The 27,702-nt window shown below is 46.9% G+C and overlaps 1 protein-coding gene across 4 annotated transcripts in view; it reads left to right on the top strand.

Moving 5' to 3' along the window:
- The first annotated feature begins 1,369 nt into the window (after positions 1–1,369).
- LOC147885598 (pheophytinase, chloroplastic-like) overlaps positions 1,370–27,702 on the top strand; it is an 87,940-nt gene continuing 61,607 nt past the window's right edge. The window contains exons 1-7 of one of the 4 annotated variants that reach the window (XM_087396995.1): positions 1,371–1,553; positions 1,645–1,949; positions 11,365–11,605; positions 11,840–11,981; positions 12,154–12,189; positions 20,386–20,589; positions 20,765–20,829. In XM_087396995.1, the coding sequence (XP_087253121.1) occupies positions 1,824–1,949; positions 11,365–11,605; positions 11,840–11,981; positions 12,154–12,189; positions 20,386–20,589; positions 20,765–20,829 (814 nt within the window). In that variant the 5' untranslated portion in view covers positions 1,371–1,553; positions 1,645–1,823. Of the gene's footprint in view, positions 1,950–11,364; positions 11,606–11,839; positions 11,982–12,153; positions 12,190–20,385; positions 20,590–20,764; positions 20,830–27,702 lie in introns of all 4 variants that reach the window. The other 3 variants (XM_087396993.1, XM_087396996.1, XM_087396992.1) reach the window with 3 other exon arrangements.

Raw genomic sequence — 27,702 nt, forward strand, 5'->3', positions numbered from 1 at the left:
CTCCCCCCGAACCTCGTTCTCTCTGCGAACCTCCCGCGAACCTCCCTCCAAGTAGATATGGTATTTCTCTCCTTAATGTAAGATTAATATATAGTAAGAAGTAAGAAGTAAGATAAGATGATAATATTTCTCTTTCATTAAGCAAACTTTTTATGGGGTGAGAAAGAAGGCAACAAGCATATAAATTTGAGTAAGACTCTCCTTAGGGTGGAGGAGGGAGTTACCCCAAGGTGCTTATGATGGAAGCATTAGCCGTGTAATGTTCACATGTAAGATAGGATAAGTGACAACATATGTTGTCATCCCTAGTCGTGCGAGAGTTCTTTGGCTCAAAGGACGATAAGCGCGTTGCCAAGTATATTATATTGTAATTTTCAAGGACCTTACAGAGACTCAAAGGAAACCTCCACTCCCCTCGTTCCGCCCTTCCCCCCCCCGCCTAAACACACACATACACACATATGGCCAACTACAGGGGCATGCCGCTCGTAGCCTATGATGATAGGGAATTCCAAGAGGGGAAATGTGGGCAAGCAGCTGTTCAGGTGGGTGAGTGCCTTGAGGCTCTTTACACACTGCCAAAGAGTGCCCAAATAGAGCCCAGCGTGTGGGTGCCTAAAAAGAATCATGGTAGGTAGCTTGGAATGGGTGCACCCCATTGCACATCAGTCGCCCATACTGGAGGTGAAAGGTGGGAAAGACTGCTTTTACACCAATGGTATGGCTAGCAGGATGGTAGCCATTGGCAGGAGCCCTTAGATGGCCAGCCTCAACTCCCTGCCCATGAAAGTGGAAACAAAAGCATGAGTTGGCAGAGCTGAGTTAGCATTTGTTTTCTTGTGCCCATTTGTTGTGTGTAACGGGTGTGCACCCATCTAGGAGTTTGTGTGTCACTGCTCCGGGTAGTTACACATTGCCCAATGCCCATTTGCTTGTGTGTGGCAGGCGTGCACCCATCCAGGAGTGGCCCCGCTGCTCCCCAAGGTTGTTACACATTGTGGCAGTGTGTGGGTTACACACCAAGCGGACAAGATAAGACTAACAAGTCCTCCAAGCATGTGAAAATGCCTAAGGTGGTTTAGGCAGAGGGTCTTGTGATTGGATGGAGTGAGCTTCTTAGGAGGAAGGGGAGGCGATGATGAGAGCGGGGGGTTCAATGTTGCCGGGCGCACCCTTTTTTCGCACGACGGATCGCACCATGCCAAGTGGACATGGCAAGTAAGAGGGCGTGTCTTCCCTAGCGGAGGCGGGCGCAGGTGTGCAACCGGCCGCCGCAATCATCAACGTGTGGACGAAGACAAAGGAATGCCGAGTTGGCAGAGTTATGGTGCATGAGGTTTGCACGCAATTTTTCTCAACCACACATGCTCTCCTTCTCACCACTTATTGTTTCACACACATTTTCCATTCTAAGATCCTACATCTCACAGCAGAATTCTCAGCAGAATTCCAATCTTGAAATGCCATAAATGGCGTGCTAATTTGTTAACGCTAAACATTCAACGTCACCTAATTTGGTATTCCATAGTTCCAAGAGAGCGCTTTTCTGAAGAGTAACGCAATGCTCTTTGAAACGTATTTCCCGTGTTTCCTTGTTTATGATTCTTGCTAGAATATGATATCTTCCTGTCACTGGCTTCTCAGGTGTCCTCAATAATTCATATTTACGAATTGTAGCTAAAGAAGCATGGCATGCTCTTCAACATAGTGCCGAGTCTTTGTTCCCCCGGTCTGTGGAGTAGTTGACGGCACACTGCCAAGTTCTTAGAGATTTTGCTGCACCATTTTATTCTCGAATCAAACGAGGAGAACCAGAAGCGCCCATGGTTTCTAATCAGGGAGATATATCAATGTGCTCAGAGTTGATTTGTGGACCCCATTTTAAAGCTCACTTGGTAAAGCAACCATGTCTGTCCGCCAAAGTACGCCCTTCCTGCACATATCTTTGGGTATGTTTATTTCTTTTATGTCAGAAGAATTCATCATGTGTAACAATTAACACGTGAAAAAATAACAAAGTTCAGTGACACATCATAGGGCATTGAGTTGAAGAAGGCGACGAGTATAACGGTTAAGGCTTAAGCATAATGTTTGTCCATATGCCTGGGTTTATTTTTGCAAAGTTTGTGATTAATTGATCAGGTTGTTCACAGTCTCGGTTTTTCTGCTGCTTTATCATAGCATTTAACTATCCCTTATTTCATAGCATGGAGCATCTGCGGCAGACTTTATGGTTCTTTACGTGAGCTTTGAGGACTTATTTTGCGTCTCATGCATCGAGTATTTAAACGAGAATAGAATAGCTTCTTTTACTTGAATCCGTCAAGAATTGATGTTGAGAACAGGATTTTTATAATCAAATGTTGGGAGTTCCCACAGAAAATTACGTTTTTCTTTAATATTCAAACAGGGTAGATATTCCTTTGTCTCAGCACAGACGTTTCTGAAACAGATCAGTGCTTCATTAGCTGGGCTTGGCTCGTATATTTTGTATTCCATTTGCCAAGCTCGTATATTTTGTATTCTACTTGCTTGTCTGACGGTTTCTAAATGTCTAGATTCTAGGCTCTTTGGTTTACTTCCTAGTTCGCAAGGTTGGAAACGTTTCCTTTTTATGGGATTTAAGTTGGGTCACACTTGTAGGGGATTTTTTTAATGATCTGGTTGCAAAAGTCTAGCCATTAAATCTGCGTCCAAGAAAACTCTATCCAATAAAAGTCTGTCCTGCAAAACTTTGTCCAACCACTAATTCAAGCCTCAAGGGCATATGTTTGCAAAAGTGACTGATTTGCACTGTGGGTACTTAGAAAAAGATCCCCAAAGGCACAAGAGCCAAATGCATGCAGTACAATATGCTATCAATACACCCAAAAGCCCAATTTGTGAAACGTCTAGCAGTCACAAAGTCAACAAAGTTGACTAAATCTGCAAATGCAACCTGCACACTGAGAAGGGAATTGGAAAATCCGTACAGTTGTACGGACCGTACATGCACAAGTGTACGGAAGGCATAGTACAGTCAGAATGTACAGATCTGTCAGAGAATGTACGTCCTTATAGTCATATGGCTACTGTACGGCACTTGAGCAGAACGACAAATCAGCAGCTGGAGCAAAACTTCATGGACTATAACTGAGCAGGTACAATCAGCTGTATGGACGACTCAGATCTGGAAGTTTGGCTAGAACTCAGCGTGACTAAAAGCAAAAGCTTGGTGTGGGACTGGCAAGAGCTAGTCAACAATACGGATGAGGAATGCCTGCTGTAGAGAGTGAGTTGAATCTACAAATGGTGTCGCAGATCTATGTGGAGATTGAAGCTACGTGGACAAGCTTCAAAAATGACAAATGGAAACCAAATGAAGGTCAAAATGACCGTACCCGCTGTCCTTGGAAGAGGGGCGAGCTCTGCCCTAGCACCTATCCTCTGTCCAGGCCCCCAGCAGCGCACAGTTGACCCTCAATCGCGAACAAATGGAGGAATAACAACAAATGGGATTGAATCAGCTTCAGATAGCATTAATCCAGCTTCCCGGTGCTCTATCCCAAGTGGGAACACCTCCAGAGGGTAGCAGATCCACCAAGCAAGGGGCAGCAGGAGAAATGTGCAGCTTAGAGAGAGAAAGAAATAGGATTCAATGTGGAAGATCACGGGCAGGAGAGGTGTCATGTGCATGGATCGTATCTAACAAGTGCATAGCCTGGGGAGGCTAGGGGCTAGGTCAGTGATTCTTAGGTTGGGTTGGGCAATGGACGAGCTAGGGTTCTCACTATTTTTAGTGGAACTGTACTAAGCCTATAGAAGGGGCCCTGGGGTTCAGTTTTCATACATGCAAGTTAGAGCAGGTCTAGATCTTGGAGTGTGTTGTAGAACCTGCTTTCTAGCATAGCCTGGATTCCTAGTGCAGTCATGAGGTCCTATGGGCGCCTTTTGGTGGTATGGTACACCAGGAGGTTGTGGACTAGTTGGATGCAAATGTGCGTGCCAGCAGCCCCGCCTGTGGCTTGGGGGGATGCTCGGATTCTACGGGTCCTAGACCTGTGAGCATCATGGTTGGTGGTGAGCATGCCTGCGCCTCTCTTTGTGGTTCTATGATTGGTTGTTTGTGCTTGTGTGCAAGTTTGGATTCCCAAGATGCAATCGTGGTCATGTCAGTTGGTATCAGAGCCACTCCTGGATGGCGAATTTCTAAAGGAGATCTGTTTGGATCTTCCAAGGAGGTGTGAATTTCGTTTTTTTGCACTGCTTGGCTAGAAACTGGTCAGTTTTCGTTGACAGGTTGGGCGTGATCTCCATGTGTGGGAAGATGCGTCCTAGTTGGTTTGGTGCCATTGGAGAGGAAGGGTCAGATTGAGGCAGGAGTGGCGGTGGATTTTGGAGGTGATTAGGTGACGTTTTTGTGACTGGTGATGCGATTTGTGAGGGAGAAGTGATACAGGGTGGAGCTTCCTGATTGGAAAGCCGACCCCTACCCTGAGAGAAGGGTAGAAATCCGTCAAGCTGAGTTGAGATGTCTGAAAGCACCCTTGTTTTTTTGTCAGAGTACACTACAAGGCATCCATGTAAATTTGCTTTTTTGGAAGTTAGGGCACCAGTTTAGGACTTAGAGCTTAGTTCCCTATAAAACTGGTGCACGTAACGTCTCCCTCTAGATTGTTGACTTCTAGTGGATGTGACATCAACTAGCCAAATCTTTTCTTCCCTGCCTCCTGCCACTAGTCGCCACTTCAATGCCATCTTTTCCCTATGCGAAACTCGTCCAGGTCCAGGCTTGTAGGCGCCTTCATGCTCAGGTTTTGGTACTCATGGGCTGCGTGGACCAGCAGGCTGTTCGTCCCCTCTTGGCTCCTTGAATTTATTCGTCAGCTCTTCTTTCAGCAGTTTGTTGGAGAGGGCAGCCTTTAGTTGGTGAGAGAGAGAGAGAGAGAGAGAGAGAGAGAGAGAGAGAGAAAGAAATAAAGTTTATTAAAGTCTTCGGGAGACCGTGAAGGTCTATGAGACTAAAGATAACTGATACAATGAGCATAACGGTGGCGGTCTCAAAACGGGCCAGCCAACCGTTTCTACAAAAAAGAGGTTATGAAGGACGGTGTGTCTAGTCCTGATACAAAAAATATGTGTCTACCTCCAAATGATACAAAAAAGAAGGGGGGGGCACCAAAAATGGGGCAGAGGGGGGAGATACAGTATATATGTGCAGGTGGTGATCGTCAGAGACCAATCATAGAGGGGCCGTCAAATGGGAGGTCGGAAAAAACCCTGCGATAGATGATTGGCCTCTGACGTCACGCGGCCTAGTCGAGCTCGGTCGTCGGGGGCGGCGGGTGGCCCTGTGGATGAGGGCAATGGTAACCCTAGTGGGGCGGGCAGAGAGCAGAGATGAGATGTCATGGACCCGGATGTGAGTCTGTCCGCTGGCGCAGCTGTCGTGGCTCTGGCTCTCGCTCACGTCCGCGTCGTCGGCTAGACTGAGGAGAGGTATCCTGTGACTGGAAGAAATCAGTGATAGGCCGCTGGGTGTCCTCACGCTGTGTGTGCTGCTCGTGTCGCCGTGCTCGGAGAGAGGTATCTCGGTGGCGAGTCATCTCATGTAAGAAAGCGGCTAGGCATCGCTGATCCGGGAACTGCAGCATGTGTGGGAGGGGGCCGAATCCGTCGCGGAAGAGGCAATGGTACCGGCCTCGAATGGCATAATAGATAGGACATCTGAAAGCAAAGTGCTCCTCCGACTCGATCTCCTGCAAGTCGCAAAGTGGGCAAAGGCAGTCCTCTCGTGGGATACCCTCTGCACGTCCGCTCTCGATCCGTAATCGGTGTGACAAGACCCTAAACTGACCGAGGGAGATCCGGAGCGCATGTGGTAGATGAAGCTGTGTGTAACCCGGAGGTGTGATGAAGCCCTCCTGTGAGATCTGGAGGCAGTGTCGGCGGTAGAAGTCGAGCTTCACAGGAAGCTCGGAGTGAAGAAACCATGTCCGCTAGGTGTGGAGCTGGACCAGATCCGCTCGAATGAGCCGGTTGACCTCCTGGTCAGTGGGGGAGAGGAGAGATGGTGGAGCGTCGAGGCTGTACTGAAAAGGAGGCAACCGGTCTAAGTCGAGGTCCAGTCGGGTGAACCAACTGGAAAGACGACTATACCATCATCGTTGGTCCCCATCAACGGATAAGGCCATAGAGGAGGATAGGGCTAGCCAAGGTAGGCGGAGGCGACCGTCGGTGGAGGAGCTGAAATCCCTGACTCTGTGGAGATAGGTGATAGCCTGAAAAGCCGCATCAAGCTGTAGGGGTGAGGCGCCGAACTCTGCTAGAATGATCTGGTGTGGTACCGATGGTTTGCTGCGGATCATCCGAGCAAACATCAGTATCTGTAGGTGCTCGACTCGAGCCCACTCTATGTCTGAAAGGTCGACTCCCCACCAAGGGCTACCGTACATGCCTGCTGGGCGGACCAAAGAATAAAAAAGGAGAGACTTGGTCCGCGGGTCCTGGAAGTGGGAGTGGTAGCACTGTCGCTCCAGCCTAGCAAGAGCGGCGTATCCCCAGCTGATCCTGGCTTGCATGGCCGGGCGCATCGTGAAGATCGGGCCTGAGAAGACAACGCCCAAGTATGGAAGATCATCACCTTGGTTTTCCCAAGGTTGACCTTCAAGTCATGTGTATCACAGAAGACCTGAAGTCCATCCATGTGTCGTTGAAGACCAGTAGCAGAAGAGGATAGTAGTACTACATCGTCTGCATATAGGAGAATCTGGATGGCAGCCTCCGCAAGAGAGCAGCCTGCACCTCCGAGTGTCCTGATGGTGGTCTCGAGCTCGTCGATGTAGAGAGAGAGAGTCTCATTGACTTTAGCTGGTGCACCAGGCCTTTTCCCCCTCCAATCATCATCTCTGACAGGTTTTGCAATTTAGAGCCTATTTCATTGGATATTTCCTTGCTGTTTTCCCATGGCTGATGCAAGTAATCTCCCTAAGGCGGACCAGAATATAACCAATTCCAACCAGCCTTCCCCCATACCTAAACGGGATGTTGATGGGGACAACAATGATGTATATGAGGATCTGGTTACTAAGGAGGCTTTCATTCCTAATTGGATGAAAGGTTTGCGCTCCTGAACTCGAACCATGAGCAGTTTTTCTAGCAAATTGTTGCTATGCAGACCCAACTTCAGACTTTGACTCACATGGACACAATGCCTTCTATTCTTGGGCCCAATATCACCCATGTGCAATTCTTGGGGGAATACAAGGATCGAAAGAAAGTAGTGGATACTTGGCTTCACAAATGGCAAGTCCACTTCAACTTTTACACCTACCTGCAGGACGAGCAAATACAGTTAGGAGTTGGATACCTAGCCGGAAAGGCTCCCTCTGGTGGAAGGAATTGAGGCCTCAGCCCTCCACTTGGGCAGATTACGAAGAAGCTTTTAGAACCGAGTTTCTAAAAAAGGAAGATGATTGTGATATCATGGCCAAGTTCAAGGCCTTGGATACGACCAGGCAGAGCCTCTCTTTTGAGACCTATCTCCAGAAATTCTGAGACTTACAGACCCGCACTACGAAGATGGATCCTGTTACCCTCTTGGGTTTCTTTGTAGCTGGCTTACCCGATTCCTACAAGTTACAGGTCAAGAACAATAAAAGCTCTACCTTGAAGGAGGCCATTCACTTTGCGCGCATTCATGATGATACTATGGCCTTGACCAAGAAGTTAACTACACCCGAGACCCAGGGCAAGAACAAGAGAAAGTTCTTGAATGCAGCTTCTAGCACGAGAGACGTGATTTCCTCCGATTCTCTTTCTCAGAAGAAGCAGAAATCTGCTAAGGGCAGCAAGGAGCGCTTCCTTCATTCGCTTTGGCTTTGGAAGGAAGGACGATGCTTTATTTTTGAGGAGCGTGGGTAGGTTCAGGTGGCAGGAGGTCATTGGATGATTTGGAATGGCTTGTTGTCCCGAAATGATAAAATTTGCGTACTAGATGTGTCGGATCTTCGATCCAGGATTCTTCGGGAGTGTCATGACGCTCCTAGTGTGGGACATCTTGGAGTACACATGACTGTCGATTGTGAAACATAGTCTTTACTAGCCTAAGATGAGAGAATTTGTTTAGGACTATGTAGTAGGTTGCTGTACTTGTCAAGTGACCAAGGCAGAACACCTTAGAAGCGCGGGGTTACTACAACCCTTGGATATTCCTGGTTTGGGAAAGTATTTCCATGGATTTTATTATGGGATTGCCATGAACGCGCAAGGGTCATGACTCCATATGGGTTATCGTGGACTGCTTGACAAAGGTGGCTAGATTTATACCTGCTAGATCAGTGGTCACAGTGACTCAATTGGCTCAATAGTTCGTTGACCAATTGGACTCTAAGTTTATGAGTGGATTCTGGACACTTGTCTTTGACAAGTTGGGGTACCACTCTTAGTTTGAGTTCCTCTGAACATGCCCATTAGTCTGATGGCCAGACGGAAGTTGTGAACCAACTTCCGGAGGATATGCTTCGAGCTTATGTTTCCAAGAGGCAGCCATCATGTGAAGACTACTTACCCATGGTTGAATTTGCTTATAACAGTGCAAAGCATTCTAACTATTGGTTTCAGTCCTTTTATGCTTATGTACGGGTTTCAACCTAAGTCTCTAGTAATGGTTGGATTCAAGGGAATCAAGAACGATGCTGTGAAAACATTCTTGCAAGACATGCAAGAGATGTTGCAGTTTGCCAAGGAGTCTATTAGAAGCGCCCAAGATGGGATAGATTTTATGCTAATAGACATCGTTCTCCTAGAGAGTTCTCTCTTGGAACGATGTATACTTGCATATTCCCGAGGAATCCAAGAGTCTCAATAGTGGTCAGGTTTGAAAATTATCTCCTAATCAAAGAAAAACAAAGCTGTTTGGTCACCCCATGCTTTGCATAACTCTGTGGCATCTTCATTCTGCTTGTCCCCTATCACATCTGGCATAAGTCCAGCCGTGGGCTTTAGCCTCTTGTCCTTCTGATCATTCTTTATTTCCTCCCTTTGCTCACCTTGCTCCCTTGAGGGGTACTTCCTTTTTCTTTTCGGGCATTCAAATGCTCTATGGCCGTCTTCCTTGCATATTTAATACTTGTTGGCATCATAGAGTGCTTTCTTTTCCTCTTGTGCCATCTTCTGCTGAGGCGGTACTCGCCTCTGTCCAGCAACAAATCGTGCCTTGGAGGGCTGCAAACTTCCTGAACTTTTTAGGAGTTTCCTGGTTGCTGCCCTTGAAGCCCGAAGTCTTCCCTTGAAGGCATTTTCTATAAGCTGAGACATGTTAGAAACTTTTGTTTTGGTACAGTAGTCCTAGATTTCTTTTGGCAGCCCACAATAGTACTTCTCAATGTGTTCTGACAGCTCCATACGCCTGTAAGAACTCACGAGCAGCAATGCTTCCCAGAACTTCTTATTGTACTCTTCTAGGTTCTTGCAATTTCCTGCATCTCGCTTGTGCCAAGCTATCATAGTATACACTTCAAAGGTGGTGGTGAGCCAAGCAGCCAAAAGCACTTGCTTGAACTCCACCCATGTGGTAGCTCTACCTTGTAGAAGCAAATTGGTCCACCATTGAAGTGCATTGCCTTTGAGAAAGATGGCTGCCTTTCTGATCTTTCCCATTGGCAGATGCTGCATCAAATTGCTGCACAAAGGTCAAGGCCTTCAGCCTATTCTACATTCCATTGAAAGTTTAAAACTTTACTGCAGCCCCACCTTCTTTGAAGTCTTTCAACTTACCCTTAGGTGATACACGGGTGGCCGCAAATATGGTGGTGCCATCATCTGTCCCATGCTCTGTGCATTATTGCTACTTCCCATAGCTGGGTTGACCATTCCAGGTCCCATTCCTTGCATCCGAGGCATGTTCATTAAACCACTCATCATCGAGGTATTCCCATTTGCATTCCGGGCTGCATCTTTATAATGGCATACATCATGTTGGCATTTCTAGCCTGCATACCCCCCATCATAGGTTGCTGGATCCTGGCTGCATACTTGCCAAGTAGGTGCCAGGCATTGCCATTCCTTCTGTGGGCTATCCAATCATTGCATGTCAGACAAAGCCTCACCCCGGATGCATCACTGAGGGGAGAAAAGTTTGCTGTCCTTGATTAACGGACTGAAAATTGTTGTCCTGTTGGGGATTTCCCATCCTAGGATCAACTGAAGGCATCATGGGCATCACGGGTGGCTGTCCCCCAGAGGGTGTCTGTCACGGGTGGCTGTCCACCAGAGGGTGTATGACGAGGAGTATGCCTTTGCTTCTTCTGCTTCCTTTTGGCTGCCTTTTTCCTTCGGGAGGACCATTCAAAATCTCAGCCAATTTTTGAGATAGCTGAGTGAGGGTAACCACTGAACTTGCCAACTGCACCTTAAAAAGAGCTTTTGCATCTAATTCTTCGGCCTCATTTGCCTCATCCTAAGAAGGCTCAGTGGCATGCTCTGAGGGAACATGTTGTTCCTCATTATCGTGCACCCCAGCATTCTACTCTTCTTTGTTGCTTTCTTCATACCTGGCCTTAGATTCAAAAGACTCTGAGTCCTCCTCCCGATAACTAGGTATGTTCACCATTGTGGCTGAACTTTGTGGCTGCAATAAAAAATGCAGCAAAGGCTTCCTTGTCCCAGCACTACCATGGCTCAATTCTGTGAGAAGATGGTGATGATCTCAGCAATGGAACCACTGAAACTGGCCTCTAGCAAGCTAAAGGCAGTAAACCGTAACTAACTAGACTTCCACACTATTCACAGCCACAATGCATCATTTCCAGCCACTTCCATTAATTAAATATCACTTAGAAACACCCTTTGAAAACACTGAAAGGGAGGCTAGAGTGCCCGTGACAATCAATTGCCACGAAGGAAAGTTGACACTGGTGAATGTAACTAGTTTCACACTCTCCCTAGGATGCCAAGAGCCCACTGATTCCGAATATCCCACTGATTCCGTATATCCCACTGCAAGACATTGTCAGGGTCTTCTTTCTCTACACAGGAAACAATGGGCGAGCGGCCCTTCTCCATCATGTACAGTCGCACCATCAATTGCCACGAAGGAAAGTTGACTCCGGTGAATGTAACTAGCTTCACACTCTCAGACTTCGACTCTTATCATACTCTTTTTAGACAACAGTTTCAAGGCAATTAAAGATAAACATGCTCATTTTGTGTTGATGAGCATTTCTAACTTATATTATCTTTAATAGAGCTAGTGATCTTACACAAAGCATCAAACAGCATTTCTAAAGAGCGTATCTTTGATCTGTGGTGATTAGCATAGCATATACAATATCAACATGCTGATCTGTTTGATTTTAAAGAAAATTGCACATTGTTCAAATGCAGGTTAAATCTCTTTCAAAGAGCAAGAGCTGGAGGAGAAGTTTGAAAATGCAGGTAGTCCTTAGAGGGAACCCATTTTCAAAATTACACAGAAGTAGCAGCCTTTTGGAAAATCAAACATGCTTCCCTCCTGGGAATCTGAGGTTATCTGAAAGGGCTGACAAGCATACTGAATTTCATTGTGAACTGCCGAATGCCAATGCAAAGGCACTAAGTACAAGAGGCAGAAAACTCGTGCAAGCAGGTAGGATGTTGTTTGTGGCATAGTGTGTTATGCAATCTTAGTGACCTTGTTTCTTACTTTGGACTCTGGGGTTAGTATTTTATTTTCGTATTATGACCTATGTGACTGAAATACTATATCGATCCCTTATAGCCCTGATTTTCTGTGGTCTTTCTTTTGTTGTGGCTAATATTTCCTCATGCAGAGCATTTGAGATACTTTTTGCTTTCTTTATGTGTTTTCTGCTTCAATCAGGAAGTGGAACAACAGCAGATGGTCATAATACTCAGGAAATTGACAGTTACTTACCGATAGCATCAATAGATGGTGGGCAAATTTTGGATTGCCAAAGTATGGAAGCATCTATTTCACCCCAAACTCGCCTCCTGAGCATCACGTAGGTATCCTGTCTCGTACTTGTTTGCTTGTTTTTTGGCAGGATTTCGGAATGTTCAAGGTTCAGTAGCTAGCAAAATTGTTTCTCTCTTCTTTCCTCATAACGCTTGCTTCCACTGGTTTGCGAACAAAAGTGAATTGTCTCCTCTGGCTGAAAATTTGTTTGTTTACAGGATCGATGGAGTTAACAATGACAATGATTTGCAAAGGTGACTCTTCCACTTAACAAGCTGATTTAAAAGCGAGCATTTTTTTAAATGTCAGTTTAAACTTCAGTTGGCTTTGTTTTGGTTAGCCATTTGTTTCTATCCTTCAAAAAGGTGATTCAAATGTGATCATTCCAACAGACATTGGTTTGAAGAATTAAAGAGACTGTGGAAGCCTCTGTTTTATTTGCCCAAGCTCAGGCTTCTTAAGGAATGGCATTATAGTTTATATATGCGAACGGGATATTCAAGATCTATTACATTCTGTAAGAAAGCGTGACCCTCACAATGCATGAGCATGATAGCAGCCTGCATTTAGCTATTGTTGCATAAAACAACACTTTTTGTTCATGGTAGATTTTTCAATAATGTATTCAATTGGCTGTGTATGAGCTGTGTCATCTATTACTGACAAATGGTCTGATGGATCTTATTTGTCAGAACAATTTCTTTTACAAGGATGATGTGTATACAATAGATCTTTTGTCATTATACACATTTTTATACTTTTATACACATTATCATGGCCATTATGAAATGATGAGTGCTGGGATTGAGTCTGACCTCTGTGTAGGGGTAAGAATGGATCTTGTCAGGAAATTTAATACGAATAGCTTCATGGATGCCAAAACTGCAGTATCTGACAGGAATTTATAAATTCACTTACATTTTTGAGGGAGTTGATGAATAAGAATTTGTGAATGTTGAACACTGATTTGTGTATGCTGATGTAAGAAATCCTAGATTTACTATATTTAGAAATGTGCTAAGGAATGGAAAGGAGACTGAAATAGCAGAGAACAAGGAATATTTGTATTGCTTGAGTGTCTGTAGTGTGTCATCCATACAATTGGGCCTCTCTTATATAGAGAGTGAAGAGTCACACATGAAAAGGTGTGTACTCCAAAGTGTATGTGCATGAAGAGGTGTGTACCCCTTGTGAAGGGTGTGACCCTTGATGAGAGGGTACATTACAATAGGAGTGTCTCTTCAATAGAATGTCTCTTGTGAAGGGTTGTGCCTTATAGGAAGTGTCCCGTCGAAAGGGCATACCCTTACACAAGTGTCCATTCATCAAACCATCCATAAGTTTAGATATAGAGAAAGGAATACGTCACAGATCGTGACATCCCCTCAATGAACTGATGTAGAAAATATCACGGTAAATTCTGAAAATACTGCCGTAAAATGTCAGGGTACTGCTGTAAGTCTTCATCAGATTGCGAAGTAGTGTCGGAGTCGTCCAGATCTCGCCAAAGAACAAGGAATTCCGTGATAAGTCGATGTCGAGTCTCTCGCTGTCGATGGTCCAGAATACGCTCAGGAATAAGGAGAACATAATCGTCTTCGATTTCTGGGACATAATCACCTGCAGGAGGAACTGCTTCATCGCCTGGAATGTACGTCTTTAGCCAAGAAATATGAAACGTCGGATGGATTTTACCCCATGATGGTGGTAATTCCAATTTGTAACTTAAAGGTGAATTTTTCTTGACGATCCGGAAAGGTCCATAGTATCTTGGTCGCAACCTAGGAAACACAGACTTAACCGTCTTATAGCGATGTGGGGCTACAAATAATAGCACCATGTTACCAGTGTCAAATTCTAGGTGACGTCTATGTTTGTTGGCAGACCATTGATACCGCTCTTGCGCTTTTCGCATATGATCCCTGACTTGGAGTAGAATGTCTTGCATCTCTTGAACCAGTTGATTAGCTAGGGCCACTCGATGTTGAAGTACAAAATTCGTTGGTACAATCGGAGTGTGTCCATAAGCTGCTTGAAATGGAGTCATGCTGATGGCACTATGGAAAGAGTTATTATAAGCAAACTCAAGGAGTGGTAGATACTCTTCCCAAGCTGCTAGGCGTGACTGAATATAATGTCGAAGCATTTCTTCCAGAACTTGGTTGACTCTTTCAGTCTGGCCATCTGATTCTGGGTGGTAGGCTGAACTGAACAGTACAGTTGTACCCAAAGATTCGAACAGTGAAATCCAAAAGTGACTGGTAAACTTAGGATCTCTGTCGGATATGATATTCTTGCGCAATCCATGGTGTCGGAAGATGTGTTGTATGAAGAGTTTAGCTATGTCCGGAGCGTGTGCACTACTTTTGCAAGCAACAAAGTGTGCCATTTTGGACAATTGATCAACAATTACCATAATCTGAGTGTTACCTCTGGAGGATCGTGGTAGTGTTGTAATGAAATTCATGGAAATACTTTCCCACCTTTCAGTTGGAACTGGAAGAGGCTGAAGAAGTCTTGCTGGAAGTTGTCGGCTTGCTTTCATTTGTTGACAAGATAAGCAAGATGTAACCATTTTGATGACGTCGCTTTTCATCTGAGGCCAGTAGTATGTTGCACTGAGTAACCTATAAGTCTTGTTGATGTCTGGATGGGCAGCATAAGGAACTACATGATGCTCTTTTAACAAAAGACGTCGAACATCCTTGTCATGTGGTACACAGACGCGATCTTGATAATACAGAAGGTCGTCCGTATAAGAATAGGATGAGAAAATCTTCTGTTCGGAAGTCGAAGGTTGATCTTTTGAAAGAACTTGTACTGCTGTGCCGAAGTCTTTATCATTAAAATACTTCCCTTTGAATGAATTCGGAACATCCACAGATAATGTAGAGATTACCATAGCTGATGCTAGAGTTAAGCTGCTGAGAGCATCTGCAACTACATTGCGTAGTCCTAAATGTACTCAATGGTCATGTGAAAGTTGGCCAGAAACTCAACCCAGCGTGCTTGTCGCGAGCGTTCATGACTGGTTGAGTAAAGATATACTTTAGAGAGTGATGGTGTGTCTTGACCACCGAGTCAGCTCCCATGAGATAATGTTTCCAAGAGCGATAAGCATGTACAACGGCAAGAAACTCCTTATCATAAACCAGGTATCGGGTTTGGATATCGGAATGTTTATGGCTGTCAAAAGCAATAACTCTGCCTTCTTGCATCAAGACTGCTCCTGTAGCGATGTCGGAAGCGTCGGTCATGACCTCAAATGGAAGGTTTGGGTCAGCAATAGCCATAATTGGTGTGGTAGTGAGTGCTTGCTTGAGTAGTTGGAAACTATACTCTGTTTCGGGAAGCCATTGAAAAACTGCTGTGCTTTTCAATAATTCGGACATAGGAGCTGTGATTTCGGAAACTGATAGACCTTTGTATGGTAGAAGTTTACCAATCTGAGAAAAGAGCGGACATCATGAATATTCTTAGGAGTAGGCCAGTTTCGGATTACCTCGACCTTCTTGGGATCCACAGAGATGCCTTCAGCTGAAATAACATGTCCCAAATATTTGAGTTGGGTCTTGAAGAACTCACTCTTCTCAATGTTGATGTAGAGAGAATTTGCGCGGAGAACTTCAAAAACTTGGTGAAGATGTTGTTTGTGCTCATGTAGAGATCTGCTGAAAACGAGGATGTCATCAAGGTAAACGATGACGAACTTATGGAGGAAAGGCCTGAAGATGTCGTTCATTAGTGTCATGAATGTGGCCGGGGCATTGTTTAATCCAAAAGGCATGACCAAACATTCATAGTGTCCATACTTTGTTCGAAAAGCTGTCTTGTACTCATTGCCTTCTCGTATGCGAATTTGATGATAACCGGAACGAAGATCAATCTTTGAGAATTGTGTGGTGTGTAGAAGTTGATCGAAGAGGTCATCGATGCGAGGCAATGGATACTTGTTTTTGATAGTGAGCTTGTTGAGGGCTCGGTAGTCGATGCGGAGGCGCATTGACTTATTATTTTTTTCCACAAGTAGTACAGGAGATCCGAAAGAGCTGTGACTAGGCCGAATGTGACCTTTGTCGAGTAGTTTGGTTGCCTGTCTTTGGATTTCTTCATTTTGAGTGTAAGAAACCCGATAAGGAGGTTTCGACGGTGGATTACTGCCGGGAATAAGTTCGATTGGGTGATCCACTGGTCGTCGAGGTGGTAACCGCTTTGGCAATTCCTGTGGAAAAATATCCAGGTAGGGCTGGAAAAAAGGTTGGTTGAGGTATTCAGGAGGATCCTTTGTTGGTGTCTCCTCTACTGCCATAACCAACAGAAGTGAAGGCTTTACTTGATGTTTACCAACCCACTTCTTTACTTGTAGGGCAGAGGCAACTGGGGTTGAAGGAGAGTCCCTAGAACTAGTTAGCTCAATAAGTTTTCCCTGGTGGACAAACTGGATAGTATGGCTGCGAAAACTGATTGATGGATCATAGTCGTAGAGCCACTGTTGTCCGAGTATGACATCTACCAACAAAGAGGCATGATGTCGAAATTCAACTTGTCCATATAATGTTGGATGCGAAAAGACAAGTTTTTGATCCTGGTGTTGCACAAGAAGGTAGTTCCATTTGCGAGTTCAATCTGATAGTCCATGAGACTAGGACTGGTGGTCAACCGAAGTTTGTCGACCATAGAACTAGCTAGGAAGTTATGCGAGCAGCCACTGTCGATGAGGATAGTGACCGTTGTTCCACGAATTGATCCTTGGACACAAAGTACTTGAGTGGCCAGGGAAGGTTCGGGGTTGCTGGCAAGGCTCATGTGGATGGTATTTGCCATTCGAACAGCTTTGCCTTTCTTGTCTTGTGCTGGGGTAGCATCTTCTGTTTGGGAAGTGCTAGGTTCCATATTGGAATTTTGCTTTGGTCGCTTGGGACAATCGAACCATCTATGGTCGCCTGTACAGATTTTTTAAAGTCCTTTTGTGCTGGCTTTATGTTGGGGATGACGGTAATGACTTTGTGAAGAAGAAGAGGCGCGATCCTTGGAGGGGTGCTTCTGTTGGAATCCAGCATACGATTTCTGAGACTTGTGGGGATCTTGAGATTGTCACTGACCTTGATTACATGAGTTTTTTCTAAACCTGGGGTTATCTTGAAGGTGAGCACCTTTGGCCATAGTAGAGTTCTGTGTTCGATTAGCACTCTGCTTCCCTGTGTTTTGGAAATCTGTAATGCGCTATGTGTAAGCAATAGCGCCAGCTGTGGTGGTGATGTTTGCTTTAAGGACATCAATGCGTAACGAGGAATTTAGGCTTGAGATGAAAGCATGAAGGCGATCATCCTCAGTTAAACCATCAATCTCCAGCACCAGTGTGGTGAACTGAGAGATGTAGGAAGACAGGGAGCCTGTTTGCTCCAACTGTCTGAGTTTTGAACGTGCTTGGAAGTCCGCATTGGCAGGTATGAACTGCTTACGGAGCACGTGTTCAAAACGTTCCCAAGTTAACACACTTTTGCCGTCCTTTAAGCGTCGTTGCCACCATAGGGAAGCTGTATCCTTGAGGAGGGAGACTGCAAGGCAATCTTTTTGCCTTCAGTGAGGTCAACAGAATCAAAGTACATGCACAGTATCAAAGTACATGCACAGTTTTGCGAGCCATTGGTCAACTGTTCGGCGATTTCGTTGACCAGTGTAGGCTTCCGGAAGTTTAATGTCAAGTCTTTTAGTTTTGGAAGCTTGGAGTAAACGGTAGAGGGCATGGAGTTCAGTGTTTTCTACCTCTGGTGGGAATGAGTCCACATAGTCGTCTGGTTGCCTCACATCATGCTCTGTATGTGTGGTACTGCGAGAATCTTGGAGTTGTTGGACTTTCTGGACCAAGTCAGAGATGCTGTCCTGAAGCTAGGAAATTTGAAGTTGAAGTAGTGCTTCGCCTTGTAAGTTGACTTCAGGGGTCTTTTTTGGACTTGAGTCGCTTATCTCCGGAGAGGTTGCACGTGAGCGTTGCGACATATTTGAGGTCCCTGTGAGAAGAGCACGAACCTGCGCTCTAGTTTGTACCATTCCTGGAAGAAGATTCGGGCTGCGCGTGGAAATCTCGTAAAGGAGGTTCTGTCTGAGGTAACATTGGTGATGCCGAAATGGGTGTTATTGCTCGTGAGAGTACAGGGGTAGGTTGTAGAGTCCACGGATCTGAGAAGGGATAAGGAGCTGCTGTCGGGAGTGGAGGATATCTAGGAGAAGGAGTGCCTTCAAAGTGTAAATACTGTCTTGGGGAAGGTACAACTTGTGCAGAAGGATATCTGGGAGCTGAAGGAGGTGGAGAGTACCCTGGAGATGCTGAAGTTGAGGGGTAAAAGTCTCTCCAAAGATGGACAGCAAACTCGTGAGGAATATCGGGTTCTGGGTATCTACATGTCTCATGGAACACAACCTGAACTGTGCTGAGGAAGTAATGTAACTGAGGTGCCTCAGGCAGAAGGTATAGGATGTGGTCCAAGTCACTGGAAGGGCACGTGACACAGAAGACCCATGATGCAAAAGCTCCGAAATGGGCTGGTTGTGCAATCTGAACACGATATTGTGTGGTAGATGATGCCTGAGGTGTCCTTGAAAGGACGGGTGAATTACCAGGGGTTTCCATGCTTAAAGGAGGAGGCTTTCATTTGCTGTAGTTCTGAAATGGCGAGGTGAAGAGATAGAGCAGGCTGTGCAGAGATTGGCGTCAGGCTATCACTCTTCAGAGGCGATGGAACACATCCATGGCTGAGCAAAGGCTGGCGAACAGATTCAGAAGGCTGAGGGCATGATTGGCGTGACTATGGAAGGCCACCAAAGGCTGAGCAAAGCCTTGAAACAAAAAACGGCAAGCTTGGCGTGGGCTTGGCGTGGGCTAGCAAGCAGAAAATCGGCAAGGGAGGGGCAGAATCGGCATGATAGATTGTACGGACCAGTAGGCGCGACTTTCGAGAAGAGGGCGCGACTTACGAGACGCCAAAGGCTGATTTGCGAAGGCTGCAATAACTGCTAGGCCTTGCTTTTCCCAAAAATTAAAGGTTGGGTTACTTGAACGCAAAGGTAATCTTGGGTTGGGCCTTAGGTTTAGGGCTGGTTGCCCTTTTTAGGCCCTCTAGGTACCCTTTTGTAGGGTGGTGCTTGGTGCCAAAAGGTGTTCCTATTCTAAGGGGTGTGACCCTTGGAATAGGTGTACCTTTTCATGAAGGGGTGTGACCCTGTTTTAAAAAGGGGTGTCCCCACATAAAAAGAGGTGTCCTTTTTTCCACGATGGGGTGTGTCCCTTGGGTGAGGAGTCAAAACTCTTCATCAAAAGGTGTGTCCGATGGTGGAAAAGGTGCGTCCCTTGGTTTTGGGACAGCCCAAGCACATGAAAAGACACGATTTTTGTCATGTCCATTCACATCAACTCGTGATGTGGGGGGAGACGGAGAGGCCATTGATGACTTTAGGTGGGGTTGGTGCTAAAAATTTTTACGCTCATTCTCTCCATCTCTTCCATGCACAATGTGCACGGATATCCTTCTAGCGGAAATAAATGTATCAGATAGGCGCTAGAGGGGCATTTCCTACAGGCAGGAGCGAAATTTGCTCTGATACCACTGTAAGAAATCCTAGATTTACTATATTTAGAAATGTGCTAAGGAACGGAAAGGAGACTGAAATAGCAGAGAACAAGGAATATTTGTATTGCTTGAGTGTCTGTAGTGTCTGTAGTGTGTCATCCATACAATTGGGCCTCTCTTATATAGAGAGTGAAGAGTCACACATGAAAAGGTGTGTACTCCAAAGTGTATGTGCATGAAGAGGTGTGTACCCCTTGTGAAGGGTGTGACCCTTGATGAGAGGGTACATTACAATAGGAGTGTCTCTTCAATAGAATGTCTCTTGTGAAGGGTTGTGCCTTATAGGAAGTGTCCCGTCGAAAGGGCATACCCTTCCACAAGTGTCCATTCATCAAATTATCCATAAGTCTAGATATAGAGAAAGGAATACGTCACAGATCGTGACAGCTGACAGATAAAAGTTATGTATAAAAAAGAGTATAAAAAAGAAAGAAAGCATATTCCGAATCTACGTTCTAAGCTGTATGGTGGTACGTTTCACATTGTCAATGGATATAAGGTCAGTCGATGTCCTAGCTTTCAATTTGATTGTATCCTAAAATTAGAATACATTAGATGTTTTAGAAATGAACAGGTCGTCAAAGTGAGTAATTGTCTACATGAAAACACATAAATATATTAAGAATGTTTTAAAGAAAGCTGAGCACACAGGCAACCCCATTAATGACAGTTGAGAAGCGCAGTGGTCCTTTGCAGGTCCATTCCCTCTCATTCAACAGGGGTGTCTTAGTAGGTCATTTTGCAATGCACAATAGATTGTTCATAGTATTGCACTCTGCAAAATTTTAGTACGCCAATGATTTAATGAGTTCTACAATGCAGGCTTGAAATTCAGTTGAAGGGGATACCTGGTGTTGTTGACATTTGGCTTGGTCCCTTTATGGAAGGGGGCATACGAGGAGGGTTTGTTACTGTACATATGCAGGTGGAGGAAAGTCTTCCATGTCTCTCACTGGCCAATGAAATTCAGAAGTTAGACTCAGAGCTCCTCATCCTACCATATAAGTCCAATACCTGGTTATGGAGGTCTAATCTCTTGCAATACTCTACTGAGATTGTAGATATTTGGTCAGCCCTTGAAGCACAAGTTTCAATGTAGCAAGTTTTTTGCAGTGTGTCAGTGTTTACTTCCTTGTGGTAAAATTTTCAACTATTCAACTGTGCACTAATTTGGTCAAATCACACATTTTTAATGCTGCAGAGGACACAAGATAAACTTTGGAGTTGCAGGGTGTGGAAAACCTATCATTCTCGTGCATGGTTTTGGTATGGATGCAAGTAGACCTTTATGCCTGGCAAGCATTCTTGTTGATTTTATACCGATGAAATTATCTTTAGATGCTCTCTCTCATTTCTTGTTCTTATTCTTCCTTTTTGTTGTTGTAGTTGCTGTCAGGTTGGATTTTATAGCTTTGTAAGTACTAGGTTTTCCCAAGAAAATTTCAGGGGCAGCTTATGCTTGGTACTAATGAGAACATCCTTGTAGCTTTGCTTACCAAGTTATTTTCTCTTTTCCTTAGCTTTGTTTTATTCTCTTTTAAATTCCCTTCTTCCCTTTGTGTCTTTTACTCCACCTCGCGAGCAGTGTCCCGTCAACATAGCTTCACATACCATGAGGAGGCTGTGGAGATAGTGCAATCTTACACATATTTGGGGGTAGTGTTCACTGGGCCAGGTTTCACGATGATCCATGTAGGTACGGCATGACTCACACGAGGACGGGGCGCTCTAGCCCGTGACTAGAGAGGCGATGCTTCTAGGCACACTTCCAGGACCCTCCGACGAAGGGTTGGCTTTTCGACACACTGGTGAGACCGACTGCCATGCATGCAGCACCCTTCTAGGGGAGCGATATTTCAGCGACAGAGTGGAGGAGATTTGAGAGGCAACAGGTGACTATGGGATCCAGGATGGCTCGGAGTAAACCCTTAGTCCCCCACTAGATTATATAGGCAGAGTTCGCCATGATCCTTGTCCAGGTTGATGCCATCTTTTAGACAATGACGTTCCTCCACAGAGTGTGGGCCTTACCCCAGTGGAGATTAACGAGGCTAGCATTAGAGTCCTCTAGGCGACTAGCAGAGAGCGGTGTTGATACGGCATGGTATGCACGGATATCCACGTGGTTTGGTAGCCACGGCATTCAGATGGACAGACTTCCTCCTTTTGCAGTACAGTCTGGATGCACAAAGTTTGGGCCTTACCCTAGTGGAGATTACCGAGGCTAACATTAGAGTTCTCTAGGCGACTAGCAGAGAGCGGTGTTGATACGGCATGGTATGCACGAATATCCACGTGGTTTGGTAGCCACGGCATTTGGATGGATAGACTTTCCCCTTTTGCAGTACAGTCTAGATGCACCACCTGAGATGATCCCACGAGATGAGATCAACCGTATCATACGGTTGGACTTCCTCCAACTCCATACATCTAGGGCTTGGGGGGGAGAGGAGTTCCCCATCAAGATCCAGTTCTACCATGACCACTTCCTGAGGGTCTCAGAGCACGGTCTTGTCATTAGACCTCAATATCTTGAGGACAGGAGAGTCTCACATGCATTGAGGGTCGCCATCGGTCAGTTGCGAGTCTCATCACATCAGCTGCGGATTGAGGCAGGGAGAGCTGCAAGCATACCCAAAGAGCAGAGAGATGGAGGAGATCGAGACGGAGGAGTTTTTTCTATGTGTTTGCCCATTCCTTTCAAGAGGGGCATGGCTTTGGTCCACTTACACGGCTGATCCATTTTCACGATCAGGTATGTGTTGGGCTCTACTTGATTGAGATGCGTCGATGGAGAGACACATTGATGCGACAGATGAGAGAGCACAGATCAGAGAGCAGCAGAGACTGATGCCACAGGTCACCGATATTGACAGGTCACAGACTTTGGTTACAGATTTTTGCATTTGAGTCAGTTGCGGGTGAGGCTGAGGGAGAGGAGCTTGAGGAGATCAGAGCATCATGGATTAGCAGTGGGAGAGTCCACCACGATGTTGCCAGACGAGGGACACACTCCACGTGCGACACGGATAGGGACCAGAGCACGCATGATCGAGGTTTGGTCTATCTCAGCCCTTCTTAGAGGTGACTGCCAGGGGCGAGGCATCACCCTTGATGTAGCCTACCGAATCCAGAGATCAAGGAGACCACGCCCTCCCTCACGCCGTGAGACAGCTCGACAGACACAAATACGAGAGCTCCTCACATCTCATCAGAGAGCCACTAGGTTACCTGGATATACGGAACCTGAGCAGGTACTAGGAGTGCTAGCTCTGGGCACCTGACACTCCTCTGTTATTTGGCTTTCACTACTCTAGCATTTCGACACTTGATTCATTAGTTTTAGCACTTTAGCTTTTTAGCTTTCAGCAAGAGTCTTAGTGAACCCTTTGCTTCAGCCCTTAGTGGCTTGTATGAGTTACCTTTTTGGCGTGTACTTTGTCTCATAGGCCTGCGAGGCCTCTCGCAGATGTTAATACATCTGTCTTTCTTTTTTTGTGTGTGTGTGTGTCACAGATTTTTGTTCATTTTGCAAAACATTTACTTTGTAAGTTTTTTTTTCCTTTCTAGAGAAAAGAACTTCTGTTGATGCTTGTAAAAAACGATCATACAAGTTGGCAAATACCATAAAGGTGCCAACCATGAAAATCAATGAAAAATAAAATTCAGGCTGTCAGAAAGACACTGCTAGAGATCCCAGCTCACTGCCTAGGGATTCTCTGTAACAGGGGCTAACAGCCAGTGTGGCGGACTATACAATCATCTGATCCCTCTAGGGGTGATGTTGTAGAAAACACCGGCAGGCCAAGCCTTAAAAAACGTTCCCATCGTGCGACGGTAGCTCGAGAACCTCGCTCCCAAATGGCACAAAGCGTGAAGATGATGTCCTATTAGATGGCTACCAAGGTGGCCGACGGTGGAACATGGTGCTGGCCCATAACCCAGCTGCAACGAGCAACCCAGATGTTCCATGCCGTAATGCTGGCTACTGTCTCCCACATGCTGTCCTTCGACGAAGGAAGAGATTGATGACTAGTGGGAGGGGTCGCCTCATGAAACTCAATGCTGTGAATGCATAGGCCCTGTATCCTGTATGCTAAAGAGACCACGCCAATGGAAAAGGCATGGCCACCCTCTGACAACCAAGCAGCCATGCCTCATGTGAAGTCCCTTTGCGTACCCTGAAGCCTCGCCATGATCCGAAGCGCTCCTCGCCATATCCTCTGTGCTGCTCAGCAGCTCCAAAGGCAGTGGGGGATCATCTCCGAAGTCCTAATCTTGCATCTATGGCAGCTGCCATCCACCCGCATCTGCTCCAACCAAGGGCCAACAGGAAGACCTCCATGCGCTATCATCCAGAAAAAGTAGGAGATCTTCCGTGGTCGGAGACTGGACCAGAGGCGTGTCTAGAACTTGGATCTCACCTCTCGAGGTACTTGTTGCGCTGCCCAATGCCTCTCTCTTGACGAAGTCCAGGCTATCGCCTCCAACTGCAAGCGGCGTCCTATGCGTAGTATAAGAGAAGAAGGGCACCTCCTTCACTCTCTCTGAGTGGCCTACTCTAGACGACCAGAACCACTCGCCTGGGTCCCACTGTACGTCACTGAGGGGACGACCCTCCCATAACCATAAGCGCCAGCGAGCTGTATCCAGATCTGAGATGCGAGAGGGTCGATCGACCACTCCTTGCCCAGACGGCCACTACTTTGACGCTCTGCCACCCTAATTGATCCAAGGCTCCATCCATCTCCGGATCTCCATCTGTCAGAGACTGCAAGAGTCCACCTGGGCCCACACTGTAGAACCGGGCTCGGCTAAGAATGGGAGGGAGGGGGCATAGATGAATCCGAAGAGGTAGCCTTGTCCCCGAGAACTGGCCCAACCACAGTGAAACTTTGAAGGCCCGCCCACCAAGACTCTGAGGACTAGCTCGGAGAAGACCCCTTGCCAATCGCTGCCAAACTCTGAAGAGACTCCACATCAAGGGAGAGCCCTTCCCTGTAAGGGGAACCTTTGAGAAGAGCCATCTCTGTGATTGCTGCCATTGACCACTTGTGCGAAGGGTGCTCCAAAGGAGACCGTGCTGCAGAAGAAGCTTCCAGGGCTCTGTCTTGGAGTGAGGCCCCTCACTACCAACTTGCCCAACAAGGCTCGGCTCTGCTCTGCATCTCCGGATCAATGATGCCCAATCCTCCTTGGGCTTGGGGCAGGATTACTGTCTGGCAAGCTACCCTGGCTCGAGTGTTACTCAAGGAGGACTTGGTTAGCCACCAAGGCCCTTCCTGCAAGAGAGAGTTTTTGGCCGAGCTCCAGTACAAAAGCTTGCACCGAACACTCTCTAGGACCGAGGAGTGCTCCTCTGCTGAAATATCAATGCCAACCTGGCAGCCAAGGTATCTCACTGTATGCCCCCCTTGGAATCCACCGGAAGCCTAGTGCTGAACCCCAATCCTGGATCTCGTGTACCGCCTCTGTCGCTGCGAGAAAGCTGACTGATTTGGTCTAGTTGATCCTAGAGCCTGAGGCTAGACAATACATTGCCAAGGCCTCCCTAACTGCATCCAAGCTCCGAGTTGAGCCCTCGACAAAAAGGGCTGTGTCATCTGCAAACTCTGAGTCCAAAAGCTCCTCCTCCTGCCGAATCGGGAGCCTTATCCTCGTGAGTCCTGCCGATTGAGAACTTAGAAAATACCCTAGGGCCTCGGCCACAAAGAGGAATAAGAAAGGTGCAAGGGGGCATCCCTACCGAACCGAGCGGGAAAGCGAAAAGGCCTCCCCCGTGTAGCCTTCAATAAGTATGTGGCTCGAACTACCTGCATAAAGGGCTGAGACACCCCTAATCCAGCAATCTGAAAAGCCAAGCCTCTGCATGGTGCCCTCCAAGAAACACCACTCCACTCTGTCATAGGCCTTCTCGAAATCCAAAAGCAAGATCGTGAGAGGCTGAGATTCCTCTCTTGCCCAATCTAGTGCCTCCCAGAAAGTAAAGATGTTGTCCAGGATGCTACGCTCCTAGACAAAACCTGTCTGCGTGTCATGGATGATGTCCACTAGGTGAGGGTGAAGCCACAAGCTCAAGACCTTGGCCAAGATCTTGTAAGCAGTGTCAAGGAGAGTTATCGGTCTCCACTGTCTCAGGTCCGAGTGATCCCCTCCCTTCGGGATCAGGCATATCCAGCCACAACTTAGGGTCAAAGGGAGAGAGTTCGAGTCAAAGATCTCCTGAAAAGCCAAGGGGAGGGGGGTATGAATGCACTCCCAGAAGCACCTAAAGAAAGCCGGGGACAGCCCGTCCTCCCCGGGGCACTTCTGGGATGGAAGAGCCCGAAGGGCCTCCCAAAGCTTCGCATCCAAAAAAGGTGCATCTAATTGTTTGCTCACACTCCGGGAGACCACCTCCAGAACGTGCGCCCAAACTGAATCTCGAGCTGCCAAACCTACGGGGACCCCTCCTCGGCTTGGAATAAACACCGATAGAAATCCGAGGTCAACTCCAAGATCTCTTGCGGATCCGAGTGCGTCTGCCCACTAGAGTCTCTCAATCTTTGCAACTGTGCGCCAGTTGATCTAGGGCCAGTGGCCTGAAAGAACTACTTGGTCATCCTGTCACCTTGCTGTACCCACCAAGATCTAGAGGAGTACTCAGCCCGTCTCACCTCAATGTCCTGAAGCTCCAAGCGAGCGCACACATACCAATCTGCTAACCACTGCGACTCTGAATCCTACTCCTGAAGACGTTCAATGGAGGCCAAGTCCCGCTGCAAAGCCCTCTCTCTCTCTCTCTCCTGAAGAGTATGACGGCGGTGCATAGCATGGGTGCGAAGCTCCTCACTGCTCCGCTGAATCGCCTCAGTTGCCCACACGGCCCACCCTCCCTGTGGGGGCGGACTCACGCTACTGCCAAATAGCTGTAATACTCTATTGTACCTCCTCCTCCAAGAGCAAAGACTCGTCTCTGCGGTAGGCCACGACGGGGCTGCTCTAGGTGAAGAACGATAGGGGAGTGGTCCGAGAGGGTAGTCCCTGCTAGAATACCGGTGGCTCCACCCCTATGCATGGACCAATTTCCAACATAGAATCTGTCTAGTCTCTCAAGTAAACCATCCTGCTGCTGCTGCCCAAAGGAGAAACTGAGACTGCTAGGAGACCTAGAAAACTCCGGTTCCCTCCAGGGGTCCTGACCGCAGATCGAGAAGATGAACTGCTCCCAAGTGCTTCTTTCCGAAGCCGACATCTCGGAATAAGAAGCACCCCCGCGCTTGTCCTCCTCAAACTCGAGATTGTTGAAGTCACCTCCAACAATCCACGAGTCCACATCCGGGGGGGACTCCGTCAATTGCCTCCAGAAGGCGGGTCGCTACTGCCTACAAGCTGGGGCATACACATTGAGAACCCCAATCCTAGAGTCCCCAACCCTCAAACCCATCCATATTGATCTGCCTGGGATGAGATCGCCTTGATCTTACACATCCGTTCCAACGGACTGGGACACCGAAATGCAGACCCCCCACTCCTGCTAACTGCGGGGGACCATACCTCAAGGCCTCTCCCTGGAAGGAGGTGCTGTCTACGTCAAACATCTGCGGCTGAAAACATATTCTCCTGGATCAAAAGGAAGTCCACTGTCCACCCAACCACTGCCCTATGCAACTCCTGTCAAAGTAACAGATGGTGCGGTTGCTGACGCGCGCGGTCGTCGAGCCCATGGATGTTCCAACTCACCATGGTCCAACTCATGGGGAGGTGGGGGGAGTGGAGAATAGAGCTCACCTATGACTGGGAGCCTGTACTAAAACCTAAGACCTCTGGGACTTCGTTGCGGGTTTAGATGGGGAGTAATTTGTGTCAGTATGGCGTCGCACCAAGGGCATAACTGGGTCGATGCCTACCTTGGTGGCCCACTGTCTCAGAAATGAGGGATCAATCACTAATCTGTCTACACAAAGCTGTAGAGTCCAATTCGTGGCGTGCTTCAGCTGAACCTTGAGTCCCAGGTGAAGCACACAGATTGCAACACCTAGCTCCCGACGGTCAGCTGAGAAGCCAAGCTGAAAAGTGGCGGTGTGACCATGGGTGACCCACATCTCCCTCCCTTGGGGGCCAAGCCACTCCTCCGTCATGTCAAACATCTGCTACTGC

Source organism: Dipteris shenzhenensis, chromosome 25 (genome assembly GCF_047967505.1).
Source record: "Dipteris shenzhenensis isolate YYH24624 ecotype China chromosome 25, Dip_SZ_1.0, whole genome shotgun sequence".
NCBI classification, from domain to species: domain Eukaryota; kingdom Viridiplantae; phylum Streptophyta; class Polypodiopsida; order Gleicheniales; family Dipteridaceae; genus Dipteris; species Dipteris shenzhenensis.